The 27,261-nt window shown below is 48.0% G+C and overlaps 1 protein-coding gene and 1 non-coding gene across 3 annotated transcripts; one reads left to right on the forward strand and one right to left on the reverse strand.

Annotated features, from left to right (window-relative positions):
- Positions 1-2,309: 2,309 nt before the first annotated feature.
- TRNAE-CUC lies at positions 2,310-2,383 on the reverse strand. Its single transcript has one exon. It is a non-coding gene; the product is annotated as a tRNA-Glu (tRNA).
- A 6,292-nt stretch (positions 2,384-8,675) lies between these two features.
- On the forward strand, positions 8,676-18,452 carry SPACA3 (sperm acrosome associated 3). 2 transcript variants are annotated; one of them, XM_043480576.1, is made up of 5 exons: positions 8,676-8,910; positions 14,179-14,447; positions 15,381-15,539; positions 15,926-16,004; positions 18,272-18,452. In XM_043480576.1, the coding sequence occupies exons 2-5, from the start codon at positions 14,261-14,263 to the stop codon at positions 18,336-18,338; spliced, it is 492 nt and encodes a 163-aa protein (XP_043336511.1). In that variant the 5' UTR covers positions 8,676-8,910; positions 14,179-14,260; the 3' UTR covers positions 18,339-18,452. The 2 variants fall into 2 exon arrangements, with proteins under 2 accessions (XP_043336511.1, XP_043336576.1); XM_043480641.1 differs by lacking the exon at positions 8,676-8,910 and having other exon boundaries at positions 13,997-14,447.
- Positions 18,453-27,261: the final 8,809 nt, after the last annotated feature.

Genomic DNA, 27,261 nt, shown 5'->3' on the forward strand with positions numbered 1-27,261 from the left:
AGGAGCCCTCTTTATCCTTCCTATTGATTCCTCTTGGTGTCCCTCTTTTACACTTCCAGCTCTTCCTTTTGGTTATGCCCAGTGCAAAGCAGAGCTTGCACCCACCACAAATTGATGAAAGGAAATGCAAATGGGCATATACTCAAAGCCAGTTGACAATTAAGTTATGTAACAGCAAGTTATCTTGTTTATATCTTCCCATAATTCATCTGTTATAATTAGATGTAGAATATTCATGAGCCCTAAATGGGCTCCTAACTGCCTAACTGGCTAAGGTTACTTGGAGAAGCCCCTGTGGTCAGTTTGCATCCCCTGTGTTCCTAGGGTGCATGTGCAGGAGTTGGAAAGACTCTGTGGTTATTTTGTAGCATATTTGTGTGCTCTCCTGTGGGATGGAGTTTAGAGATTTGCAGGCATCCCTTTTAGCCAGACCTCCCCTATTGCTCTTGTCTAACTGCCTACCTAACAGAAAGATAACTGGTGGCAGGGTAGACAAGGGGGCTTGAGACTTTGGTGGTTTTGAAGCAGCTGGAATATGTGGGAAAGGTATTTTGGAAGTAGCATTGACTTGCAGTTGATGCAATATGGTGGGTCTTGAGATGGGAGGGAACAGGGTGCAGTCGGAAATGGCAGCAAGCATATGTGGAGCTTTTGTTAAAATGCTTGCCCATAAGCCCTTTTACCTAATTCTCACAATGATTTTATGAAGAGCTATTATAATTATCCTTGTAATTTTATATGTAAGGAGTCTGATAGTCAGGGAGATTAAGCCAAAGGGTATATGGTTAGCAAGCGGCCAAATCAGAATGTTTCACCCAGGTCTTTGGTTCTGATTTTGTCTTTGTCTCTCAAGGTTTAGAGTGGAGTCACTGCAGAGAGAGAGGCAGTCTAGGTCCAGAGTTGGATGTGTGCTGGGGCTCCAGGTTGTACAATCTCCCTGGTTGCTAGGAGTCTCTGATGATCAGAGTCCCCAGGTTGCTAGGCGACCTGGGTTGCTAAGAGTCTCAGTTTATTATAGGCCTTGGGTTGTCAGAAGCCTTGGGTTATTCAGGCTTTCAGTTTATGAAAAGCTTCTTGGTTCTCAGAGACATCAGTCATTAGGGGCCCTGGGCATCTAGGGCTCTTGGCTGTTAACATCATCAGGTTGTGAGCCCACCCTGCTTGCTAGTAATCTCAGAATGTCAGAGAGGTCTTGGGTGTGTGGAAGCCTTCAGCTGTTGAAGTGCTGGTTTACTGGAAACCTCAGTTTTCAGCATCTCCGACTTGTGAGGTTACTGAAGATGTGGGCTCAGATTTTTAGGTCTCAGATTCTGCTCCCGCAGCTGTGCTGACCTGATTTCTTATACTCCCTGTTCTTCCCACTTCGGTACCAATTCCAAGAACTTTGAGTAGAAATTTGTTACAGTTCCTACATAAAGCAGATGTCGAAGCACATTTGGGTGATGTTTACGTTCTCATTGTTCACCCTCTAGCCAATCAGTTTTAAATAATCTTAAATTAGAGTTTGTGAAAAAGCCCAGGGTTGACTGCCCTTCATTTCCAATTATTTTATTAGATGAGTCAGAACGATAAAACTTGCCTGTGCATATTTTTGTAAAAACACTTTATTATCAAATAGTTATTCAGAAAGTTGCAAGAATGGTAGAGAGAGATCCCATGGACTCTTCATCCAGTTTCCCCCAGTGGTTACATCTTACAAGTCCAAGTGATTCAATGCTAGTAGAGTAACTCTCTGCTTATCCAGAGGTCTCGTGACTTCCATGAGGGCTAACTCAGTGCAAACTTGGATGGGAAAAGGCCTCTGATTGGTTAAAATAAGCTCCTGCTTTCCCTTGGCAATATCCTTACATAACACAATATATAATTGGCCTCTTGTATCCACGGGCTTCCACCTGCAGTTGGTTAAATATGAAGATGCAAAACCCATGGATATAGAAGGCCAACTGTACTAGGCCATTCACTATAGGGACTTGAGCATCCTTGGATTCTGGTATCCTGGGTGGGGGGCGGGGAGGTGGTCCTGGAACCTAAACCCTACAGATATGGAGGGACCCACTTTTAGTGTCAGTCAGGACATTGCCATTGTGACAATGTGTGTATACAGCTCTGTGTCATTTCCTAACACATGCATTTGCGTAACTGCCGCCTGAATCAAGACACAGAACTTGTCCCAGCACCACAGAATCTCCCTTGTGTTCAGAGTTGAGTGCATTTCTGTCCCTCCCCAACCAGTGTGGTTTTTAAGAAAGATTTCTTTTTATGTATTTACTTCGCTGCACTGGGTCTTTTTTGCAGTATGTGGGATCTAGTTCCCTGACCAGGGATTGAACCTGGGTCCCCTGCATTGAGAGTACAGGGTCTTAACCACTGGACCACCAGGGGAGCCCACTAACCAGTGTGCTTTAAAATATGTAATCCTAACCTTTACTCACTGCCCCTGGGCATCTCACCGATTAGCAGGTCAAGGAAATGCAGAGATATATATAACGTACTCCTGGCTCTGAAAGAACTCACAGACAGGGCTACAGTCATGTACATCATAAATTAGAGTGCAACATGGGAGTTCTGTGACTGAAAGAAACTCAAGGGACTGTGGCAAGAAAATCGACTGGAGGGTTCTGGAGGTGGAGAGTGTTGGAATTAACAGTTTCTGTGGAAGTTGGAATGCTGGACTGATTTTGAAGGATGGAATGGAGGTATTAGGTGCCCAATGAGGAGAGATGTTGGAAGATCAGTTTGGGGAGGACTGGGTATCTCAGTATTGCGGAAACCCAGAGTGGGGTATTGTGTGGAGAGGGGTGTTGGGAGGAGGGGCTGGAGAAGTGGGGGAGAAGAAAGCACGTGAGGACCATCCGGCCGCTGAGCTAGTTCTGCAAGGGGTAGAGAGATCCATCAAAAGATCTAAAAATGGGGGCTGCTGTATTCGGTTTTATCACTTAGATGTAGAGGCACCAGTTAGGGAATGATTGCAGTCCCAGATAAGGTACACAGGCAGCACCAATCGGAGTGGTGGGAACAGACAGGGAGGGATCATTTTTGACCTCTGAAGGACATCGAGATGGGCAGAGGGGAGTATGACAGGGATGGGCAAGCACTTTTCCCAAAGGGATGTTTTCCCTTTCTCTTTGCTTTATATATATATACATATATATCATATTTATTTGGCTGCAGTGGGTCTAGTTGCGGCAAGTGGGATCTAGTTCCCTCATGAGGGAGGGAACTTGGGGCCCCTGCACTGGGAGCATGGAGTCTTAGCCACTGGACCAGCAGGGAAGGCCTGTTTTTCCTTTCTCTTCAGGCTGTGTCGGTTTCCTTGAGAACAAATCCCTAGGATGTGAGTGCAGGAAGATGAATGCTAGTAGAGTAATTCCCTGCTTATCCAGAGATCTTGTGGTTTCCACGAGGGCCCACACATCACAAACTCGGATAGGGAAAAGGCCTCTGATGGATTCACACAAGCTCCCGCTTCCCCTCTGCAATATCCTTCAGGCCCTTCTACTCAGAGCCTTTTCTGACAGTTCAAGTGCCATTCTCGAAAGGGTGTTTAGTTGGTTTCATCTCCCCCACTCCCCCGGATAACAGGAACTGAAAACTGCCTTTACTGGGTGTCTGCTTGGCGCCAGATTCTGTGTGGGATGCTTTGCCTGTTACCTCATTAATCCTCTCCACGATCCGCTGCGTGGCAATTCTTTTTCACTTTACAGGTGAGGATATTGAGGTTCAGCAAGGCTATCAAACCCACCAAAGCCACAAGCTAGTGAATTCTGTGACATGAGGACCAAATATCTGGGTACCCCTGGTCCAGCCAGCTCAGGTCTGGTTCTCTCAGTCAGCCGCCCTGGACTGAGGACACCACTCGTCACAGGAGAGGAGGGAAGCCTGTCAGCCAGTAGTGGCACTGCTGCAAAGAAGGGAATTATGTGGGTTGATGAACCTGATGACTGTTAGATGATCTTCTACCAGCTTCACAGAAGGAGTGTATCAGTCAGGGTTCTCCAGAGACTAGAACACAGAGGGTGTGTATGTATAAATACACATATGCGTGTTCAGTCACTCAGTCACGTCCCACTCTGTGCGACCCTATGGACTGTAGCCCATCAGGCTCCTCTGTCCATGGGATTCTCCAGGCAAGAGTACTGGAGTGGGTAGCCATTTCCTCCTCCAGGGGATCTTCCTGACCCAGGGAAGGAACCCAAGTCTCTTGTGTCTCCTGCATTGGCAGGCACATTCTTTACCACTGAGCCTCCTGGGAAGCCCAGTAAATACGCATATAGGAAACTATAAAAAGTTTGGCTAGACCAGTTGTTTTATATATATATTTGGGATAAGGCTTATGCAGTAATGGAAGTGGGCAAGTTCCAAGATCTGTAGGGTGAGTTGGTAAGCTGGAGACCCAAGAGAATCAATGGTGTGTCATTCCAGTCCATAGGTTGGCAGACTCAAGACCCAAGAAGAGATGTTTCAGTTCTATTTCATAGGCCGGAAAAAAGCCAATGTCTCAGTTTGAATTGCAGTTTAGCAGGAGGAATTCCCTCTTATTTGGGGGAGGATTCACCTTTTTGATCTGTTCTGGCCTTCCACTGATTGGTTGAGGCCCACCTACATTAGGAAGGGCAATCTGCTTTACTCAATCACTGATTTAAATCTTAATCTTGTCTAAGACACAGTATAGTGAATATATGGAGAAGGGTAATTGTAATCCACTCCAGTATTCTTGCTTGGAGAATTCAATGGACAGAGGAGCCTGGCGAGCTACAGTCCATGGAGTTGCAAGGAGTCAGACACGACTGAGTAACTCACACACACACACACACACACACACACACACACACATACACATGTAGTGAATATAGACAGAATATTGTAATCACCAAACTTGTTGAGAGACTAGAACTTAATTATTCCAGCTATTAATAAGAAATAATGATGTAACATGACTGAGGTTCTAATTATGGCTATGATGATAATCATATCACAATATAGAAATGAATCAAATTAACACATTGTATACCTTAAACTTACACAACCTTGTATGTCAAATATATTCCAGTTTTAAAAAGTGCTAATCTCATCCAGAAACACCCTCACAGAAACACCCAGAGTAGTGTTTGACCAAATAACTGGGTACTCTATGGCCCAGTCAAATTGCCAAATAAAATAACCATCACAAGGAGGAAGACAGATTAATAATGGAGACACAAAACTAAACGAATATGATGGAGAGAGACTATGTAGTGTAGGGTTAATGACTTTATATGCCTCCCAACTCCTGATAACAATGTCTTGAAATTACAGCCATGCACTGATCAATGATGAAAATAAGAGGAATGCAACTTGTTGAGAAGAGATTAGCTCTGTTTTCAGTGTTTTGAGTTTGGAGTGAATCGAGTGAGCAGGTCTGTCTCTAGGGGCTCCAGGGTCTCCCTACTTGTAGGCAGAGGAGGATCCATCTCTTCATTGTCCAAAGGAACCTTTGCACACTCTTTTGAGACCAGCCTCCTGATGGAGTCCTCTGAGCTGAGGTTCTTCTGAATCAACCATCTAGATGATTTGCATTCATTTCTTCATTTCTTTCCATAGTATTTTTGATCTTGCTCTTGACAATGGAAAAATAGACAATTGAGACACAATGGGCATCTCCTAGTTTGCTGGGGGTGATGGAGAAAGAAGATACCGATGTAGGGACTTTCCTGGTGGTCCAGTGGCTAAGACTTTACTTCCTATGCAGGGGACCCAGGTTTGATCCCTGGTTGGTGAATTGGATCCCACATGGTGTAAATGAGAGTTTGCATGCCACAGTGAAGATCACAGATCCTGTATGCTGCAAATAAGACCTGGCACAGCTAAATAAATTTAATAAAAAGAAGATACTGATGTCGTGTGGTAGATGCTGAGGTAGCACATTAGGATTGCTAGGTGGGCCAGGATGTAGGGGACTCCCGACTCAGCAAGGAGTCCAGGGGAGGAAGTCAAGCTCCAGCGATGCTTTAAGGAGCATCAGCAGCTAGCAAGCTGGCTGGAATAGAAAGGGTGTGTTTGATAGAGAGAATAACATACATAGTATCATACAAGACAAGGTTGCACAATATTGGCATACATTTAGGGAAGTAAAGTTTGATTAGAAAAGTGGTTCCCACCACTGGTAGCACTTCAGAATCTCCTGGAAGGGTTAAAAAGTACTAATGCCTGGATCTTACCTCTAGAGATTTGGATGCAATTGGCCTAGGGTGGGGTCCAGGTGTTCGTATTTCTTTTTTAAGTGCAGCTAGGACTGAGAACCAGGAAGGTAACAGATGCTTTTGTTGTTGTTGTTTAGTTGCTAAGTCGTGTCCGATTCTTTTGTGACCCTGTGGACCGTCCGTTAGGCTCCTCTGTCCATGGGATTTTCCAGGTAAGAATATTGGCGTGTGTTGCCATTTCCTTTTCCAGGGGCTTTTCCCAATCCAGGTATTGAACCCACATCTACTGCATTGGCAGGTGGCTTCTTTACCATTGAGCCACCTGGGAAGCCCAAAAGATGCTTTAGGAGAACTTAAACCTGAAGGGAGCCAGTGGGGAAATCTCTGCTGGGATGTGGTCAAGAATCTGAGCTCCCTTTGGGGAAACCGGGAAGACTTGTGTTGAGCTCAGCAGAGAAATAAAGACCCACCAATCGTCAACTAGGGCCTTATCTGCCCTCAGAACCTTTTTTTTGAGCTGCTGTTTCTTCTTCTCCATTTAAAAATAAAAGTCAAGTGGGAAATAACAAAGCATACAGTAAAATAAAAATAAGCTGAAAGATGACTCAATAAAAAGAAGTGATAAAATAATAAAAGCAGGCTGATACAGTTAAAAAAACCCAAAACTCAACCAGACAGAATCACCACCCAGGGCCAGACAATAAAAGCAATAGCTAAGATGTACTGATCCAAGTGGTGAGCATAACAGTGAGGGAGGATTATGCCCATTTTACAGAGGAGAAAAATGACACTTGGGGAGATTAAGTATCATGGTTCCGGGTATGGGGCAGGGTAATGACTCCATGTTATAAATGAGAAAATGGAGGTTAACTGGACAAGAAGAAATAGCCAGTCAGGGGCAGGCCAAGACATTGAGCTCAGGTTTTCTAGCTCAAGTCCAGGGAACTTTCCCCTGGACAAAGGCCCAAGCCTTGGTGGTATATTGGCATCATCAGGGAAGCTTTTAAGAATACTGATGCTGAAGAGGCATTTCTTCAAAGAAGACATACAGATGATCAACAGGCATATGTAAAAATGTTCCACATCTCTAATCACTAGAGAAATGCAAATCAAAACCACAATCACACCTGTCAGGATGATTATAAAAAAAATGAAAGACAGATTTTGGCAAACACATGGAGAAATTGGAACCCTTGTGTATTGTTGGTAGGAATGCAAAATGCTGAAGCTGCTATGGAAAACAGTACCCTCAAAATACTAAAAATAGAACTACTGTATGATCTGGCCAGGCCACCTCTGGATATTTATTCAAAAGAATTGAAATCAGGATCTCAAAGAGATATTAGCACTCCTATGCTCATTGCAGCATTATTCACAATTGCCACGATGTGGAAACAAGCAAAATGTCCATCAGATGAATAGATATTTAAAATGCGGTATATACATCCAATGGTATAACTATTAAGCCTTAAAAAGGAAGGCAATCCTGTAGCATGTGACCATGTGTATGAACCTTGAGGACATTATGCTCAGTGAAATAAGCTGGTCACAGAAAGACCAATACTATGTGACTCCACTTATAGGAGGTATCTAAAAGGGTCAAGTTCATAGAATCCAAGAGTGGAATTGTGGTTGCCAGGGGCTGGGGGAGAAGGGAATGGGGAGTCACTAATCTATGGCCACAAAGTTTTAGTTAAATGAGATAAAGAAATTCTGAAGTTCTTCTGGACAACACTGTGCCTATCATCAACAACACTGTACTAGACATTTAAAATTTTGTTGAGGGTAGATCTCATGTTAAGGGTTTCTACCACAATAAAATTAGGAGATAAAAAAGGAGATCCTGATGCAACCACAGGATGGGGTTCTAATCTAATCTAACCCTCGATTCTAATCTGGTTCATCTGTGGTTGCGGGGGAGGCACACAGGATGGACAGGAGCTGCTGGGCATGTTTTTGGCTGTGCTCTGCTCTTAGTAGTAACTGATCCTGTGTATCATGCACCTTTAGAGATAGTTCCTGTCTTGCTATTCCCCCTTGAGAATTAAGGAAACAGAGAGGTTAAGTCACTTTTACTGGGACACCCAGCTAGTAGTCACTGGTGCCTGTATTCATTCTTAGATTAGCCTGACTGCAAAGTCTAAGCCCTTAAGGCTTTGGGGCATGGGTTCCTTTCCATTTCATTTCTCTGCCCCATAAGCTTTAGAGTCGGCAGCATCACCTTTGTCCTGGGCTTGTCCACTGTCATCACGCAGATGGAGAAAGGGGCGGTTTGTGGCTTGGCATCAGGAAGGAGAAGAACGGAAGAGTGGGATGGTAAGGTCAGTTGCCTGGGGAGACGGTGGGCACCCGCCAGCATCAGCATTGCTGGGTAACCCCCAGAGGGCCTGTTGGGAGGGGAAAAGCCATCCTTCAAAGGGTCATGTGTAGGGGCAAAGTTGGGCAAGAAGGGGTGAGCTGAGATACTCTGAACAGGTCTCCAGACCCTGAGATTGAGGGGCTTGAGGTGGGGGTGCTATCAAAACTCAGTGGGTGAAGATGGTTCTAGAAGATGAGCTCACAGAACTGGGGAGTTCCAGAAGGCCCCACATCAGTTTCCCATCATTCTCTTCCAGCCGGGTGCTGGGGGCCCCATCAGTACCATGGGGCGTGTCCTGGGCTGAAGCCGGTGTCGGGCCTCCACTGTTACCGCCACCGTCACTGCTGCGTCAGCTCTGGTGAGGACGACACGGTCAGTGAGCCGCCTTCCCCCTCCTCCTGCAGCTCTTAACCAGGGCCCGGGGCTGGTCTGACCAGACAAGGACGTGGGAAAACGAAGGTGGTGTCAGAGATGGTGAGGGGATACTGGGCTGGTGAGGATGGGGGCGCTGAGTTGAGAGAGAGAATAAAGGGGAGACCACGCTGGCAGCTCTCTGGTCTTTGAGTCACCAGACCTGACTCCTTCCACCTCTAGACCTGCTGGGGAAGGCTCAGGAAGAAGTTACTTTGAAATAACTCTTGCTACTGAAAAAGCAAAAACAGTCTCTGTGTAACAGTCAGCTTAGTTTCTTCATCTATAAGTTGGGGATAGTAATCCTCCCCCCCCCTCAAATTGTTATGAGGATTAGATGAGATTAAGTCAGAAAATAGCCAGAAAAGGGCCAGCATAGCGGCTGTCACACTTTAAGAACTCAGAAGGGTGTCTGCCTCCCTCTCACCCCCGACACTTTGATGAGAAGGGCTCATGCGCCGAGCACATGACTTCAGTATACTTCAGTCTGGAGAGGGGCCCATTTGATCAGCCACTCCAGGCCGGCAACTCTGCTTGACTCTCAGGATAAGAAGAGGAATAAGAGCACCATTGTTCTCTGGAAGCTCACCTTGTCGCGGGGGAAGGCTGATGTCTTTTACAGTCTAGTGTGCAGAAACACGGAGCTTTGGGAGTCTTGCGGGGTGGGGGGGGGGCGGGGGCTTCCTGGGGACGTCTCACTGGGGAACTCACTTCTGATGTGACCCTTGAAATATGAGTAAGAGTGATGCATGTAAAGGAAAGGAAAGGCGTTCTCATTCAGATGGCAGGTTCATCATGAGCAAATGACATGGCATTATTGTTGTTTAGTCATTAAGTCGTGTCTGACTCTTTGGCAAGCCCATGGACTGTAGCCCACCAGGCTTCTCTGTCCATGGGATTTCCCAGGCAAGAATATTGGAGTGAGTTGCCATTTCCTTCTCTAGGTGATCTTCCTGACCCAGGGATCGAACCCACATCTCCTGCTTGGCAGGCATATTCTTTAACATTGAGCCCCCTGGGAGGCCCTGACATGGCATTACTGGAGCTTCGGAGAGGTCAGCAAGCCTGGGTCACCAGGGTCCTTGTGGACCACAGTTAGGAGCAGTGATGAAGGACACCATCTAAGGATGTCCCCTGGCCAGGCTTTTTGTTTACAACCTTCAGTCTGGTGAATGTGTGTAGAACAGTTTGGGAGAAGAGTCAGGACTAGATGCAAGGAGACCATCAGCATACCAGGAGGGTGGTCTGAACTAAGGCAAAGAAGTTGCTCTTGGAGGGAAGGTGGCCTCACCAGCACTTCAGGATTGATGGGTTGCGGATGAGTGAAAGATGTTGTAATGGAGAGAAGGAGTGAAGAATGACATTTATATCGCTAGTTTGGATAACCGTAGGTTTAAAACATAAAACATGATGAGTTTAAAGCCAAGAATGTTTTAAACCAAGAAGAGAAGACAGAAAAGAGCGCTGAAACAGTGGGACCATCGGTTCTGCTTTGGATGTGCTCAGCAGGAGGTGCCTGTGTTACCCACGTGGAGACAGTCAGGAGGCAGTTAGCTGCGAGGTGGGCAGCTCTGGGGAAGATGTAATAGGAGCCGTCATCCTGCAGGGGGCAGTAGGTACAGGCACGCTCAGGCATCCTGCAGCCTGCCAAGAAGGCTTCCCTTGTTTTGTCTTTGCTGGGCCTCGTGTGGCATGTGGGATCTTAGTTCCTGGACCAGGAATCGAACCTGTGCCCCCTGTAGTGGAAGCACAGAGTCGTAACCACTGGGCCACCAGGGAATTCGCAAGAGTGTTTCCTCAAGTGGGAGCGAGGAGAGCTCAAGGCAGAAATGCCTAGGAAGCGTATCAGCAGTTAAGACCTGGGCGGAAGTGTGTTCCACAAGGGGAATCCGCGGGAAGCATCGTGGTCGCAGAGGGAGGGAGAGGTAAGAGTGTGAACCCGGTGGAGCGGGCAGCAGAATGCAAGGCTGCTGAGAGCCCCTGCGAGACAGGAGCCCGCGAGGGTCCACTGCACCACTGGGCAGAACGGTGTCAGGCGAGAGGTCGCGATGGCGATGCTAAGTGTCACTGGGTTGAAAAACAAATACTAGGCGAGAAAATTGTAGATTTTCGGGTAGAAGTTTAAATGAGAAGAGAGGGAGGGAGAGGTCAGTAGAGAGAGAGTCCAGGGAAGGTATTTTAGGAGTTGAAGACCTAAGCACATCCGTACCTGCAGAGGAAGGAGGAGCCGATGGAGAGGAGATGCTGTGATACTGAGAGAGGAGTGGCTGGTGGAACAAGGCTGAGAGATGGGAAAGGATGAAACGAAGAAGCTAGAGGAAAGATGGGTCCAGATCAGCGTAGAGGCACCTTCTCTGTGAGGACGGCTGAGGCTGTGGATGCATTTGTGAGTGGGGCAGGGTGAAGGCAGAAGTAAGAAGCACATCTCACAGGGGATCACCTTGTTTTTCTCAGTGAGGCAGGAGGTGAGGTGGGACAGGGAAGGGAGGGGAACTCGAGGACAGTAATGAAGGTCCTGAGTACCCTTTAAGCAAAAGAGGAGAGAGAAAGCTGACCATCAGTACCTGTGCCAGCATCACTTTGTAATAGAAAGAACAACCAGCTGGGCTCTAGTGCAAAGAGCACAGTTCTGTCTGTGCCTTTCTTTTCTCATTCATTCTTTTTTTTTTTTCATTGTTCTTGTTTTATTTCTTTTTTTTTTTTTAATTTTTTTTATTAGTTGGAGGTCATTCATTCTTTCAACCTTCAGATGAGGCAGGTGTTATTAATTTCCTAATTTTATAGAGGAAGGAAATGAAGCTAGAAAAGTGTTCACATCAGAGACGTAAAGCAAAGAGGAGGGCTTCCTGCTGACACAAGGCTTGCTGCAAAGCACACCTTTGTCTCATCTCCCCTGGGCTTGGGGCCACCGGTTTGCAGGGATACCTACTCCTGTGGCTGGGTTTCTTTTCTGGAGTTTATGAAGGTGGAGGGCCAGTGGCACGGCGGAGGTTGTGAGAGACAGGTATGTCGGAGATGGTCAGGGAGAGATAGAAGTGGACTAGAAGGCTGCAGAGGTTGGGGGGATGTGGAATGATGATGGGATGCAGGGATGACAAGGCTATGGGAGCCGATCGCTGAGACGGAGTGGAGGTCAAGATTATAACCAGGTGCAAATGTCCTTTGTGATATTGGGGGCTGGCCCGTAGAGCCTGTGATGAGGGCCGTGCAGGGCAAACCGAACGGGGTGAGATGAGCTTCAAGGGAGGTGGGACTTTAGCAAGGAGATGGTTTAGAAGGATGGCGGGCATGGAGGAGAATTTTCAGCACTGCCTGGCCTGGGAGAGGGTCTGTGTGTAGGAGAAAGCAGCTTCCATTTGAGAGGCTGCAGGTTGGCAGGGCGCTAGGGGGAAACCTGTCTTCAGTTCAGGCCAGGAGGTCTACCAAGCTCTCACTGAAGAGAGCTTCATGGCCATGGGGCTGCAGGATTGATATACACTGATGGTGCTGCTCAGCCGTTCCCTCTGGGAACATCTCTCTGTGTGTGTCTTCAGTTGCTCAATTTCTGACTCTTCGTGGCCCCTTGGACTGTGGTCCACCAGGCTCCTCTGCCCATTGAATTTTCCCAGTAAGAATACTGGAGTGGGTTGCCATTTCCTCCTCCAGGAGAGCTTCCTGATCCGGGGATAGGACCTGAGTCTCTTGTGTCTCCTGCACTGGTAGGCTGATTCTTCACCACCAGTGCCACCTGGGAACATCTGCTTATGGCCAAATCCTGGTGGGGCTTTGGAGTCACGTAAACTTTGGTTTCAGCCCAAACTCTGTCCCTTCTGGGAGTTCCCTGGCAGACCAGTGGTTAGGACTCTGAGTTTTCACTGTGGTGGTTCTGACTTCCATCCCTGTTTGGGGAACTAAGATCTGCAAACTTTGTCCCTTCTGAGTTGTGAAATCTTGGGCTTTAGGACTCAGTGATGCCTGGCATGTAGGATCTTAGTTTCCCGACCAGGGATCAAACTTGCTCCCTCTGTGTTGCAGCGTCTTAACCACTGGACTGCCAGGGAAGTCCCATGCCTGACATGTAGTATGAAGCTTGGAACATGTTTGTCTTCTCCCTGGTTTCCCTTCTCTTCTCTCAGCTGCTGGGACAGGAGGGTACGAAGCAGGATTGGAATGACCCAGCAATCCCACTCCTGGCTATATACCCTGATAAAACTATAATTGAAAAAGACACATGTACCCTGATGTTCGTTGCAGCACTATTTACAATAGCTATAACATGGAAGCAACGGAGATGTCCATCGACAGATGAATGGATAAAGAGGTTGTGGTACATACAGACAATGAAATATTACTCAGCCATAAAAAGGAATGAAATTGGGTCACTTGTAGTGATGTGGATAGACCTAGCGTCTGTCATATGGAGTGCATTAAGTCAGAAAGAGAAAAACAAGCATTGTATATTAAGGCATATATGTGGAATTTATTATAGAAATATGGAACTGATGAACCTCTCTGCAGGGCAGGAATAGACGTGCAGACAGAGAGAACAGACTTTGGACACAGCGGGGGAAGGAGAGGGTGGGACGAATTGAGAGAGTAGCACTGAAACATACACCTTAACATGTGTATTAAATAAAATAGACAGCTAGTGGGAACCTGCTACGTAGCACCTGGTGCTCTGGGATGACCTAGAGGGGTGGGATGGGGTGTGAGGTGGGGGGAGGTTCAAGAGGGAGGAGACATATGTGTATTTATGACTGATTCATGTTGTTGTATGGCAGAAGCCGGGCTTCCCAGGTGGCGCTAGTGGTAAAGAACCCACCTACCTGCCAGTGCAGGAGACATAAGATCGCTGGGTCAGGGAGATCCCCTGGAGTAGGAAATGGCAACCCACTCCAGTATTCTTGCCTGGAGAATTCCATGGACAGAGGAGCCTGGCGGGCTACAGTCCATTAGGGTTGCATGGAGTCGTACATGACTGGAGCAACTTAGCATGCAGGCACACGTGGCAGAGGCCAACACAATATTAAAACAATTATCCTCCAATTAAAAATAAAGGGAAAAAAAAGCACAATTGAAGGGGAAAGGGGCTGATCTTGGGGAACCCTCTTGGGCTCTTGGGGAACCCTCTTGGGCTCTTGGGGGCGTGACTGATGCTCCACCAGGGCAGCAAGGGGGCAGGCTGGCTGTGCCGGAGTCCCCCTCCCCACTTTCCCGTCCACTCAGGCTCTGTTTCCCTTCTTCTTCCAGGGGTAGCCTTCTGTGAGCGGCCTGCCATCTCAAAGCCTAGCTCTGAACCAGTGTGGCGGGGGCTCTGTGCCCCCCCGCCCGCATGGAAGCCGGGAGCTGGGCTCCCAGAAGGTGGCCCTGCCCGCCCGGGATCGTGCTGCTGGCCTTGGCTTCTGTCCTCAGCAGCCTGCTCTCCTCCGGCCAGGCCAGGGTCTACAGTCGCTGCGAGCTGGCCAGGGTGCTTCAGGATTTCGGCCTGGAGGGATACCGGGGCTACAGCCTGGCTGACTGTAAGGACCCTGATGTCTCCCTCCTGCTCGCCCTCCCTCCTCCTCACTCAAGGGCTGTGGCCTTGGGAGCCTCTGTTCTCCTCCTTTTTCAAATCAGGATCCTATGAGCTGACAGGTGGAGGACACCCAGGATTGGGGTAAATACCCAGCAGGCAGGTGAAAGGTTTTTGTTGTGGAATCACCATGTCGTGTCCGACTCTGCGACCCCAATGGACTGCAGCACGCCAGGCTTCCCTGTCCCTCACCATCTCCCGGACTTTGCCCAAGTTCATGTCCACTGAGTCAGTATTGCATAGGAACCTGGAAGGGTAGGTGACAGGTGGCCAAGCAGAATTGCTCCCTTATATCCTCTCCTGCGGGTAAGTTGGGTGCCACAGGGAAATAATGGTTTCCTGCCTTTAATGGAATCATGGCCACTAGGATCAGACACTGCCAGTGAAGTTAGGGCACATGGAGCAAAGCCAAGTAAGACCAAACTTTTCAAGCTGGTGGAAGTTTTGAGACCCTAAGAGGTACAACCACCCCTGGACTCATTTCTTCTCTAGTTCCAGCCCTTTCTCTCTGTCCCACCTGTGCCTTCCCAGTCGTGGCTCTAAAGAGTGAGCTCTCGTTCATTCATTCACAACAAGCATTTCTTGGGTCCCGCTACGTGCGGACGATGAGGCCGAGGGATCATGGCAGGAAGGAAGTCGGGAGACCTGCCGACTCCTGCTGTGTGGTAGCTGTGTATAACCTTGAGTAAGTCACTTTGCCCCTCTGAGCTTCAGTGGATTCCTTCGTCAAGGAGGCGAGAGGGTGTCAGCCCTGATCTACTGGAAACACAAGTTGAGGCTTGGAGGAGCTGATGCACAGGGTCTATCTACCCCGTGAGCTCTCTGGTCTGGGTTGGCCTCCATCATCCCACCCGCAGGTCTGTGTCTCCACTCTATGCAGGGATCTGTCTTGCTTACTTCGCAAGCGGCTTCAACACAGGTGCCGTGGACCACGAAGCCGATGGAAGTACCAACAGCGGCATCTTCCAGATCAACAGCCGAAAGTGGTGCAAAAATCTCAACCCCAATGTCCCAAACTTGTGCCAGATGTACTGTTCCGGTAGGTGGGGCCTGGGCCCGGGGCTGGCTGGGGCTTCCTCTCTGGCCTTATTTGCTCCTCTTGCTTTGATGTCTGAGTGGGAACCCCTGCTGCCTGCTGGGTCCACCACGGATCGTGGGGTGGGGCAGGTGATGAGAGTGGCCCTCCATGAATCTGATTTAGAATCCCAGGTGGGACACTGTCCGGAGAGCTGTGGGAAAAGGTGGGGGATGGCTTCTGATGGGGGACGTGATGGAGTAAGGCCTGTGCTTTCAGAAGGCTTGAGAGACGGGGATGGAGTTAGCATGGAGGAGGGTGTGTGTCTGTGAGAATGACAGACAGACAGACTCTGGATGTCCAGCTCCACCTCCTGTTCCTTCATCGTGTTTCTCTGCCTCCCACCCCAGACTTATTGAATCCCAATCTCAAGGATACTGTTATCTGTGCCATGAAGATAACTCAAGATCCCCAGGGCCTGGGCAGCTGGTAAGTAACGTGGGTTGGAGCCCCCTGCTCCAACTAGGATCACAGCAGGAAGCTAACCTGGGTTGGGAAGATCTCCTGGAGAAGGGAAAGGCTACCCACTCCAGTATTCTGGCCTGGAGAATTCCATGGACTATGTAGTCCATGGGGTTGCAAAGAGTCAGACACGACTGAGCAACTTTCACTTTCACACTACTTTCACATCTTATCTCAGGCATCATTTCATGGCCTCACATTCTAATCTGCTCACCACTACCAATGTATTTGCAGATAGTACACTGAGTTTTAGGGAGAATAAACAAGTCACCGGAGGTCACAGAGTCAAGCCTGGCTCTTCCAAGTTCTGCCTATGTTGGATCAGGGTCTAGTAATTTTGTTTCTTAACTGTGGCATCTTTGTCTAGTACAACAGGTCAAAAAAGTTCCCTGCTTGAAGCATGGGTGAGTTCTCTGGAGACCCAACTTGTCAGTCTTCCCTTTGCTCACCTCCTTTCCACAACATGGCCTTTGGGAGCCATAGTCAGGCGCAAGAGAGTTGGATGAGCATCTATTGGGTCATTGGACTAGATCTTTGGAGTTCCTGGAGCAGCAGCCCTACAGCTTCCCAGACTCTTCTGATGGGAGTTTCACTCTCTAGAGCCTCCTACCTCCCTTTACTCCCATAACTAGATGGGAGACCAGCAGGGGACAGAATGTGGGGCAGGTAAAATTCCCCCAGGTGGTCAGAGCACAAGAACCCAAGGTGGATGTGATAGTGACAAAACTGGTGAGGTCATCGGGAAGGCATCAGATGTCACCACAGGAGTAGAAGGAAGGGGGATGGACTAGAGGCGGGGGGGACTAGTGGGGAAGCCTTGGCAGGAGTCCAGTGAGAGAAGGAAGGTGTGGACGTGCACGGTTGTAGGGGTGATGGACAGGAGAGGGGCTGGGGGTGAGGGGCTGTGGAGGAGGCCCAGGGACAAGTGATGTGTGGCCAGTGAGGGAGAGGAGCTGAAAAGGACTGCGGACATAGAGAAAGTCTAAGGTGGGCCTTGAGGATGACCACAGCTTTGGACACATGTTGATTTGAGCCTCAGGAACTGAGCCTCTCAGGCTCAGCCAGAGAGGGCGCACATCTGTAAAATCAGGAAGGGTGAATGCAGGCTCAGGCAGGAATCCGAAGACTTGTAGGTACCACCTGGGATGGGAGAAACAGATTCCACAGGGCTAAGTCAAAGAACGACTCTCTTGTATGCTGGGAGTAAGTTTCTGAGAGGTGGCCCCAGTGGGTAGTGGTTGCAGGAAGCAAGAAAGGTGTTTATTCCTTCCACACGCACACCCGAGAACTTACCTGTGCCAGGCTCTGTCCTGGGTGCTGGGCTTCAGAGGTGGTGGAGACCCCGTTCTTGGCCCTTAAGGGTCTCAGTCTAATGGAAGAGATGAACAAGCCAGTCAACCCCTCTCACTTAATAGATCTATTGAGGTCCTCTAAGGGCACTCCTTGCCATTGGGCTCTTTGACATTGACATCCTAGAGGACACGATTTACCCAAACTTGGAACCCCTGGGTATTTAGGATCCCCAGGACCCCAGGATCTTGCTTATCATCCTCAGGATGCTTGTGTGAACACTGGAATAAGGTAATGTTCCTAAAAGAGCCTACAAACTACAGTTACCATCAGTGGAAAGACCCACATTGGTAGCCGGGGAGAATGGCGTGTAGGTGCATTTCCGTTGTTTGCAAGCTGTGGGCCGTGGGCAAACAATTTTCATCTTAGCTTCAGTTTTTCATTTGGAATATAAGGAACACAGTATTGGCTCAATCTAACTTACAGGGCTGCCGGGGGGATGGCACATAAATGGGTGATGGGTGTGACAGTGCTGTGTAAACCCTGAAGCGCTGCACACCTGTACGGTGGCATCACTGTCTGCAGAAGCAGCGTGGTGTAGGAAGAGAGAACTGGATTGAGGCTCTGGACCTCAGGACCCCAGGCCTTTGCCACTAACTCCTGGGTGAACTTGAGCAAATTATTCTGTATCTCCATCACTAAAATAGCGAGGCTAGACAGATAACTTGTTACGGGTCATTCTCTTCCTTTAAAAAAAAAATCTTTTTTCCCCTAGGGGCTTCTTGGCTAGTTAACATGCTGACTTGTCTCTCTTCCCCTTGCCTAACCCCTTTCCTCATCTCACTTCTGGTTTAAAGCCCACACCTCCTTCCCGTTCTTCTCTGAGCAGAGACTGAAGACCGCAGCTGACTTGCTCTCTCCTCTTCCCCATCTTCCATCCTCAGGGAGGCATGGAGGCATCACTGCCAGGGCAAAGACCTCAGTGACTGGGTGGATGGCTGTGAGCTATAGGATTCTCTCTGGATGGACAGGCAGAGAGAATGGATGGCAGCTTGGGAGATGGTGCCTGATTCCTGACCCAGGCCTGGGAAGACAAACCAACTAATAAAGTGTAGTTTAATACAAGTGTTGTTGTGCAGTTGCTAAGTCATGTCCGAATCTGTGACCCCATGGACTGCAGCATGCCAGACTTCCCTGTTCTTCACTATCTCCCTGAGTTTGCTCAAACTCATGTCCATTGAGTCGATGATGCCATCCAACCATCTGTCAGTCTAAGTGTGGTTCTCAGCTATCACTGTGTTTCCAGGTGGTATGTTGGAGCCAGAAGCATCTCAGGAGTTCCTCACTGTCCCCATGGGCTGGAGTTCAGGTGGTCTTCAAAAAACTTGAAGTTCAAAAAACCTTCAAATGGAGGTTTGCCTCCGTTCCTGGAGGCCTGACTGGGGGGTATGCATCAGTGCCTTCATTGCCCACACCTGGCAGAGTTGCCCAAATGAACCTTGCGAGTATATGAATGAGGCATCCTGAATGAATAGTAGACACTCAGCTAGTTTGTAGAATCAATGAATGAATGGGCCCTGATACCTTCTTTCAATATAGCCACAATTCACTCCATGGTATTGGTAAGCGCTAGCTTTCAGGCTCCAGGCATATCTCTAGAGGGAACTATGGTCCCTCCTGAGCCCTCATAGGGACCGCTCTACCTCTCATAGGGGCCACTCAGTCTGGCTCACCTCCTTTGGAGCAGGGAGTTTGGCATAGTTTGGGAAGAGATGGTTCAGTGGGGTTTTCTCCCTTATCCTGGCTGCCTGGCCTTGGAAAGGTCATTCCACCTCTTACAGGCAAGTTCCTCATGGGTAAGAGGAGCTATTAAAGGCCATCTTACAATAATTTATCAGTGACATAATATAGAGCAATGAGGCGCCTGGTAGAGGAGGGGGTACAGAGTGGGGGGAGGGGGCTCCAGAAACACTGACCTCATGTCTGGTTTCCCTGAGGGCTGGGGGTGCCAAGCCCCCGCCCACCTCGTGGGCACATGTCCTGCCTGTCCTGGTGAACAGGGCTTCCTTGGGAGGTCCGCACCAGTGCCCTCATCACTGTTTGCCGAGAAGGAGGAAGAGGAGAGGAGAAGGTGCTGGAAGAAGGAGCAGAAGGGGACAGGCTTTGGACAAAGCGGCAGAAAATTCTATGGGAAATGGGGGAGAATTAAGTGAAGTGCTCTCATTTTTTAAAAAAGATTGTTTTGATGTGGACCATTTTTAAAGTCTTTACTGAAGGTGTTACACTATTGCTTCTGTTTTACTTTTTGGCCACAAGGAATGTGGAATCTTAGCTCCTCCGCCAGGGATCAAACTTACACCCCTTGTATCAGAAGGTGAAGTCTTAAGCCCTGGACCACTAGGCAAGTCCTGTTTGTCATTTTTAAGAATTCACTAATAAGGACCTACTGTTGTAGCACAGGGAACTCTACTCAATACTCTGTAATGACCTCTATGGGAAAAGAGTCTTTAAAAAAGCAGATATATGTACATGTATACCTGGTTCACTTTGCTGTACATCTGAAACAACACACTGTAAGTCAACTATATTCCAATTTATAGAAATAAAATAAGGGGGGAAAAGTACAGGTCCCCTCATTATTGCACTAGTTTGGTGCCAGGAAACTCAATGGAAATGGACTTTTGTCCAAGGTAACGCAGTTGGTGGAGCTAGAATTCCAGTGGGGCTGTTGAACTCCAAAGATTGTGGTTTGTCCTCAGCATGTCCCAGCCTCCATAGCTGGACCAACTCTTGGGCAGGACCCCCGGGATGGGAAGGCATGGTGGACAGAGGGCAGCAGAGAGAGAGCCCAGTTCTTTCCAGCAGGTACCCAAGCTTCTCCAGACATCCCACGTCCTCCTCTACCTCCAAGCCTTTGCTCAGGGACCTCCTCTGCAAACCTGCCTCCCCGGCAACTTCCACCCACCTTTCGAGGCTTCAGCCAGAACCTGCTCCTCCTCAGGAGACAGTCCCGGTGCCTCTTCTCTAGTGGGTGCCCGTACCTGGTACATCTCTGCTGTACGTCTCTCTGCTATGTTCTTGTGTTCTGTTGCTCATCTCTGCCTGCCTCCACTCTGAGCCCCTCCTCTTGGTATATGCACCCCCACAGTGGCTAGCACTGGGGATCTCTGCAAGGAGATCAAACCAGTCAATCCTAAAGGAAGTCAACCCTGAATAATCTTTGGAAGCACTGATGCTGAAGCTAAAGCTCCAATACTTTGGCCACCTGGTGCGAAGAGTTGAATCATTGGAGAAGACCCTGATGCTGGGAAAGATTGAAAGCAGGAGAAGGGGACAGCAGAGGATGAGATGGTTGGATGACGTCATTGACTCAATGAATATGAATGTGAGCAAACTCTGGAAGATAGTGGAGGACAGAGAAGCCTGGTGTGCTGCAGTCCATGGGGCCGCAAAGAGTTGGACACAACTAAGTGACTGAACATCAGGAAACTGCCTAGCACAGTGCCTGGCTACGTAGTGAGCACACAGAAAGTGCTCAAGGAGAGAGGAAGTCTGGACAGAGGCCCCCACCTGGTGCTTTGAAGTTTTTCAGCTGTTTCTTCTCCCTCTTCCCTGTAAAGCAGGTGGAGCTAAGGATTCTTTGGTGGCTTCCAGTGTCTTCCCCTTGGGCTTATTTTAACTTGGATGGAATTCCTTTTGAAACGAAGCCACACTGTCTGAATTACACTGAAGACAAATGGCCCACAGTGGTGCTAAGTTAGTCAAATGAGCCACTGCAGAAGCCCAGCATCGTGGATAGCAGATTTAAGGAGGCAAGGCATCCAAATTCCCCATCCCAAGGCATCACTCACAGCCATTAGCACCGGATGGTTTTATTCTTTTTTTTTTTTTTAAACAAAAAGCACTATTACAGTCTTGCTTGGAAACAAATGAGATGTCAACAAGGGTGCCTGTCTAGGGGCTCGACAGAGAACATGCCTACGCATTTCCTGAATGCAGTGGATGCGATGGTCACATTCCTGAAGAATCAGGTCACGGGGAAGTGTGCAAAGCAATGCTACAGTTGCTTTCTATGTATGCAGGTCTCCTTGGCCCTTGTGATCTCCACACGTACAGAATAACCTGATGAAATCCCATCTCCAAGGTTCTCTGTTCATCCTCTTTTTCTGCTTGTTCATTCATTTTGCTGTGAGAACTTGCTACTACACAAGCTGTAGCAGGTGCCAAAGATTTAAAAAATTGTGGGAGAAAAAAAAAACCTTGAAATCGATCAAATCCTATCTATCTTTTTACCCTTCTTCCTGTAAATTGAAAAAGGACAGAATATCCTTTATGGGGAGAAAGTTGCTCTTGTGATACCCTGGAGTTCTTTTGGAGGAGAGTTTAACACTTTCTAGACCAGGGGTGTGTCCCTAGAGGATCTGGCTCCTTGGGGTCCATAACCCTTCTAAAATTGTATGCAAAATTTTGTGTACATCTATTGGACCATGTGCATTTTTTTTCCTTGGGGAGAGAGTTCATAGCTTTCACCTTTTTAAAAAATCCAAACAAGGCTAAAATCAGTGTTTTACATGAAGAAAAAGAAAGAAGAAAAGATAGAAAATATACACCTTAGCTCATTAATTCTCATACTCACCCTGGAACCTAGGAATCATCATCTCTATCATATACATGGGAAACAGAAGCTTTGAGAAGTAAATGGAACATTTGCTTGGATACCTGACACCTATTCTCAATTTAGAGTCAGAGACTATTAGAGTTGATATGTACCAGAGACTTTTTGTCCATTTCCCACCCCTCACTTTTTTTTAATTTAAAAAATTTTACCTTTTTGGCTGCATTGTGTGGCATGGCATGAGGACTCTTAGTTTGTAACCAGGGATTGAACCTGTACCCCCTGAAGTGGAAGCATGGGGTCTTAACCACTGGACCACCAGGGAAGTCCTTCTCATCTTTCATAGAGGGGGAAACTGAGGCAGAGAAGTGAAGTAAATTGTCCAAAGTTATATGGTCAGTTTATAGCAAAAGTAGGTCAGAATTGCAGTCTTTTGACTCTGTCCAAAGCTTTTGCCAACTATTGCTTTGTTCTTGCAAAGTCAGTGAGTGTAGGTTTCACAGAAGGTTAAATTGAATTAATAAGAGATCTTCCCCTTCTACTCATTCTCAGGCTAGGCTTATTCCCACTGACCTTTCATGGTCTCCAGGCAACTTGCGGCCCCAAACACACTGAGCCTATCAGCCTTAGGAATACACAGATGCATGTGCGAAATGATTCCACACGCTAGGAATCCCAAATGGCTGGGGACAAAGCCATTAGATAAGGACATCAACCCTTGGCTTGGGAAATCCAGTCCTAGACACTTGGAGAGCTGAGGAAGAAATTAAAGGATTTCAACCATGATGCAGAGGTGAGGTGAGGTGTCCCGGCCCTGCATCCATACACGTCCACCAGCCGCTCAGTGTCATTTTGGACATTTTCCCCTTTTTCTTCTTTTCTGGGCTCCCCTGGACCTTCGTGCAGTCCCACAGCTATGCCTCCTCCAGCGTCCCACCCGCTGCGGCTTCCCATATGCTGCTCTCGTGTTCTTCTGCTGCAAAACTTCAGATCCATCTTTCAGACTTGTTTACTTGTCAGTATCCCCACTCAGATGATAAATTCCTTGAGGGCAAGTGCCCGGCGCTTAATAGACAATCAATGAATGGAGACCCCTTGTTCTTCATGTGTTTCCACTTCCTTGGTTGCCCGCTCCCCTCCCGGTTGTGCCAGGAAGCTCGCTCTGTGCAGTGTGGGGTCTGCCCGGCTGTGGCTGGATTAGGGCTGGCGGCACCTCCCCCCACCCCCGGAGGAGTCAATTCCTTGCTTCTCTGTAACAGGGGAGCTCATTCATTGGTGCTTTCTGGAGGCGCTTGTCTCTGCTCCAAGCTTAGTTCTCAAAATCGAACTGAAATCTCTGAGCTTGTGGAGGAGGAGGTCCCAGATTCCTCCTTGCATTCCAGGCTCAGGCTGGCTGAGCTGAGCTTCACCCGAGGGAATCATTAAAAGATCACACTTGGGCTTCCCTGATGGCTGTTGGTAAAGAATCCGCCTGCGATGCAGGAGACCCAGGTTTGATCCCTGGGTGGGGAAGAATCCCTGGAGAAGGAAATGGCAACCCACACCAGTATTCTTGTCTGGAGAATCCCATGCACAGAGGAGCCTGGTGAGCTACAGTCCACGGGGTCGCAAAAAGTCGGACACGACTGAAGGACTAAACCACCACACCTGTGGCTGGGGCCGGCCTCTCCCATTCTCCCTCCCAGCTCACCAAGAACCGTCTAGAGACCCTCTGTGGATTCTTTGTCCTTGGGTGTGCTCATGGTTAAGACCTTTATAAAAATAGGTCCAAGCTGGAGAGAAAAATAAAAGAACTCTGCGCTCTCTCGGCACCAAACAATAAAAGAACAGTGTGTAAAAGCCAGCTCAGCCCCTGGCAGATACTTTCTCCTTTCACCTAACTGTGGCTGATTCTGATTCTGAGATTATGTGCCATTATTTGATTGATTGATCAACCAGTCAGTTGGTTGGTCTGCCCCTTTGAGGTCACTGATAATTCATCCTTGTGGTTTGACCTTGTGATTGTACCAAACTCCCAGCCACTGTATCACCATTTGGGTGACTCGAAAATGTGATGCTGGGACCTCCCTGGCAGTCCCATGGTTAAGACTCCACCTTCCTGTGTAGAGGGTGTGGGTCTGATCCCTGGTCCCACATGCGATGGAGTGTGGCCAAAAATTGAAAAAGAAGAAAATGTGACACTTTCCAAGTCTCCTGTGTCTACCAGACCTCTTCAGGTCGTCGCTAAAGAAATGATCACACACAAGGCTACTTGTTTGAAATAATAATAATAAAAAATACCACCACTCCCAGGAATTTAGGCTTACGATTCTATCTTTGCTCAACAGTCAGTTAATTATTATAATTAGTACCTGGCTATTGATTTACTCTCTTGGATTTCCTGTCTTTTCTTTAAATAAGTTAAGTTTATAGACCTGTTCCCAGATGAACAAAGCCAGAATCCTTAAATCAGAAGGGATGCATACATATCTGAAGCCTGGAGCAATCCAAACCTGTTAGAATATTCTTCACTCTATCCCAGATTGATCTGAAAAAACTTAAAAAGGAAGCCAGAAATCCAATGAAGAAGTTCAAATTGCAATTCAAGTTATAGATTTTTAAAAAATGTATGAAACTATTAAACTGGAATGAGGCAGAAGCATCCGACAGGCTCCCAACTCACTAAATAGACATTTAATGTGGTTTCCATCCCCGATAGGAGCAGTCTAAAGACACTCTGTTCTTCTACATCCTATAGTATAGTCACGAGAAGGACTATTTCCAGTCTGACATAGTGAAGAGTGAATTTCTCTTTGGAGAGGGACTTCCACACTTCAGGTGGCTAAAGTATTGGAGCTTCAGCTTCAGCATCAGTCCTTCCAATGAATATTCAGGATTGATTTCCTTTAGGACTGACTGGTTTGATCTCCTTGCAGTCCAAGGGACTCTCAAGAGTCTTCTCCAACACTACAGTTCAAAAGCATCAATTCTTTAGCACTCAGCTTTTCTTTATGGTCCAACTCTCACATTCATGCATGACTACTGGAAAAACCATAGCTTTGACTAGATGGACCTTTGTTGGCAAAGTAATGTCTCTGCTTTTTAATATGCTGTCTAGGTTGGTCATAGCTTTTCTTCCAAGGAGCAAAGGTGTTTTAATTTCATGGCTGCAGTCACCATCTGCAGTGCTTTTAGAGCCCAAGAAAATGAAGTCTGTCACTGTTTCCACTGTTTCCCCTTCTATTTGCTATGAAGTGATGGGACCAGATGCCATGATCTTTGTTTTTTGAATGTTGAGTTTTAAGCCATCTTTTCCACTCTCTTTCACTTTCACCAAGAGGCTCTTTAGTTCCTTTTCACTTTCTGCCATAAGAGTGATGTCGTCTGCATATCTGAGGTTCTTGATATTTCTCCCAGAAATCTTGATTCTAGCTTGTGTTTCATCCAGCCTGGCATTTTGAATGATATACTCTGCATTTAAGTTAAATAAGCAGAGTGACAACATATAGCCTCAACATACTCTTTTCCCAATTCTGAAATAGTCCATTGTTCCATGTCCGGTTTGAAAGTGTAAGTGAAAGTCCCTCAGTTGTGTCCGATTCTTGGTGACCCTGTGGACTATAGTCCATGGAATTCTCTAGGCCAGAATACTGGGGTGGGTAGCTGTTCCCTTCTCCAGGGGATCTTCTCAACCCAGGGATCAAACCCAGGTCTCCCACATTGCAGGCAGATTCTCTACCAGTTGAGCCACCAGGGACGGTGTGACCAGTTAATAACCTTGAGATGGGAGGATTAGTATGAAATATTGGCTGGGTCAATACAAAGAGTCTTTAAAAAATGGAAGAGGCATTCACTACCATGTGTAAAACGTGAGAAGTTGCTGTGAAGTTCGAGAAGCTCAGTTTAGAGTTCTGTGATGACCTAGAGGGGTGAGATGGGGATGGGTGGGAGGCAGGCTAAGGAGGGAAGGGATATATGTATACAAACAGCTGATTCACTTCACTGTACAGCAGAAACTAACACAGCATTATAAAGAAGCAATTATATTCTTAAAAAAAAAGCAACCTAGTTACCTAAAAACAACAAAACAGAAGAGGCAGGCAGGAGAGGATCTGAGTTAGAGGAAGATGAGACTTGTAGATCGTTGTTGTGACGTAAAGACTCAACCCATCGTTGCGGTCTTTGAAGGAGGAAGAGGCCACAAGCCAAGGAATGTGGGCAGACACTAGAAGCTGGAAAAGGTGAGGAAATAGCTTCTCCTCTAGAGCTTCCAAAAGGAAAATAGCCCTGCTGACACCTAGATTCTAGCCCAGTGAGACCCACGTCCGACTTCTGGCCTCCTGGACTATATTTGTATTGTTTTAAAGTCACTAGGTTTGACATTTCGTTACGGCAGAGATAGAAAACTAAAAGGTCCCTTCCAGCGGCTGCGTCCTCTGTTTCTGGAAATGAAACCCCAGCGTGGCCAAGGCCAGCTGAGAGGATGCGTGGGAGGACGCAGCAGGGCTGTGCCCTGTCCCAGCTCCCCAGGAGGCCGGTGAGCGCCAGGTCCCGTCCTGCTTTTGTCAGTGTGGCTGGTATGCCTTGTCCCACCAGCAGGGGGAGTAATGTGGTCCTAGCATCTCGAGTCTGAGGGGGCCTCTGGAGAGCATCTGTGAAGACCGGTAAGGTATTCTTTTCAGCTTCGGATGGAGGGAACGGAGCCCAGAGAGGTGCATGATCTTATCCATCACTTCCTTGTGTTAGAAGAGGGAAACAGAGCAAAGCAGGGACCAGACCCCTGTCCAGCCAGCGCTTTCTGTGCACTTGTGCATGAGGAGGGAGGTATGAACCATCTTAGGTCTTCCTTCATGACTTTGGGGGTGACTTTGAGTTGGGAGTGGTTGGGGGGACAGTGAAAGATTAGACTACAGGAGCTGCCCCTGTGGAATTAGCAGGACGCTGTGAGGGCAAGCATTCTGCTGGAGCAGAAAGCTCTCTCTTGCCACAATGGGGGTTGAAAGGGCACGTTCCCACCCCACCAGGGGCATCTTCCCACCTCCTTTCCCACATGGACATCCTCTCGGGAAGATGCAAGAGTCATGGGGAGCAAGGCAGAAGCAGGTCTGTTGGATGGGGGTGAGGGGGTGGGTTGTAGAGTGGGAAGGGAAAGGCAGGAGGGTGGGAGGGAGGCCAGGCTGGGGCAGGTGTCCAGACCAAATTCACTGACCGGGTCAGGAGGAGCCAGGGAAAGGGATGCAAAGGCCTCCTCTGAGATTTGCCAGTCTGGGCAGTGGGTTCTGCCTCCCTGTCTTCATGCCACATGCTTGTGGTCCAGGGCAGTGTCATTGAGACTGTGGG

Source organism: Cervus canadensis, chromosome 1 (assembly GCF_019320065.1).
Source record: "Cervus canadensis isolate Bull #8, Minnesota chromosome 1, ASM1932006v1, whole genome shotgun sequence".
In the NCBI taxonomy this organism is placed as follows: Eukaryota; Metazoa; Chordata; class Mammalia; order Artiodactyla; family Cervidae; genus Cervus; species Cervus canadensis.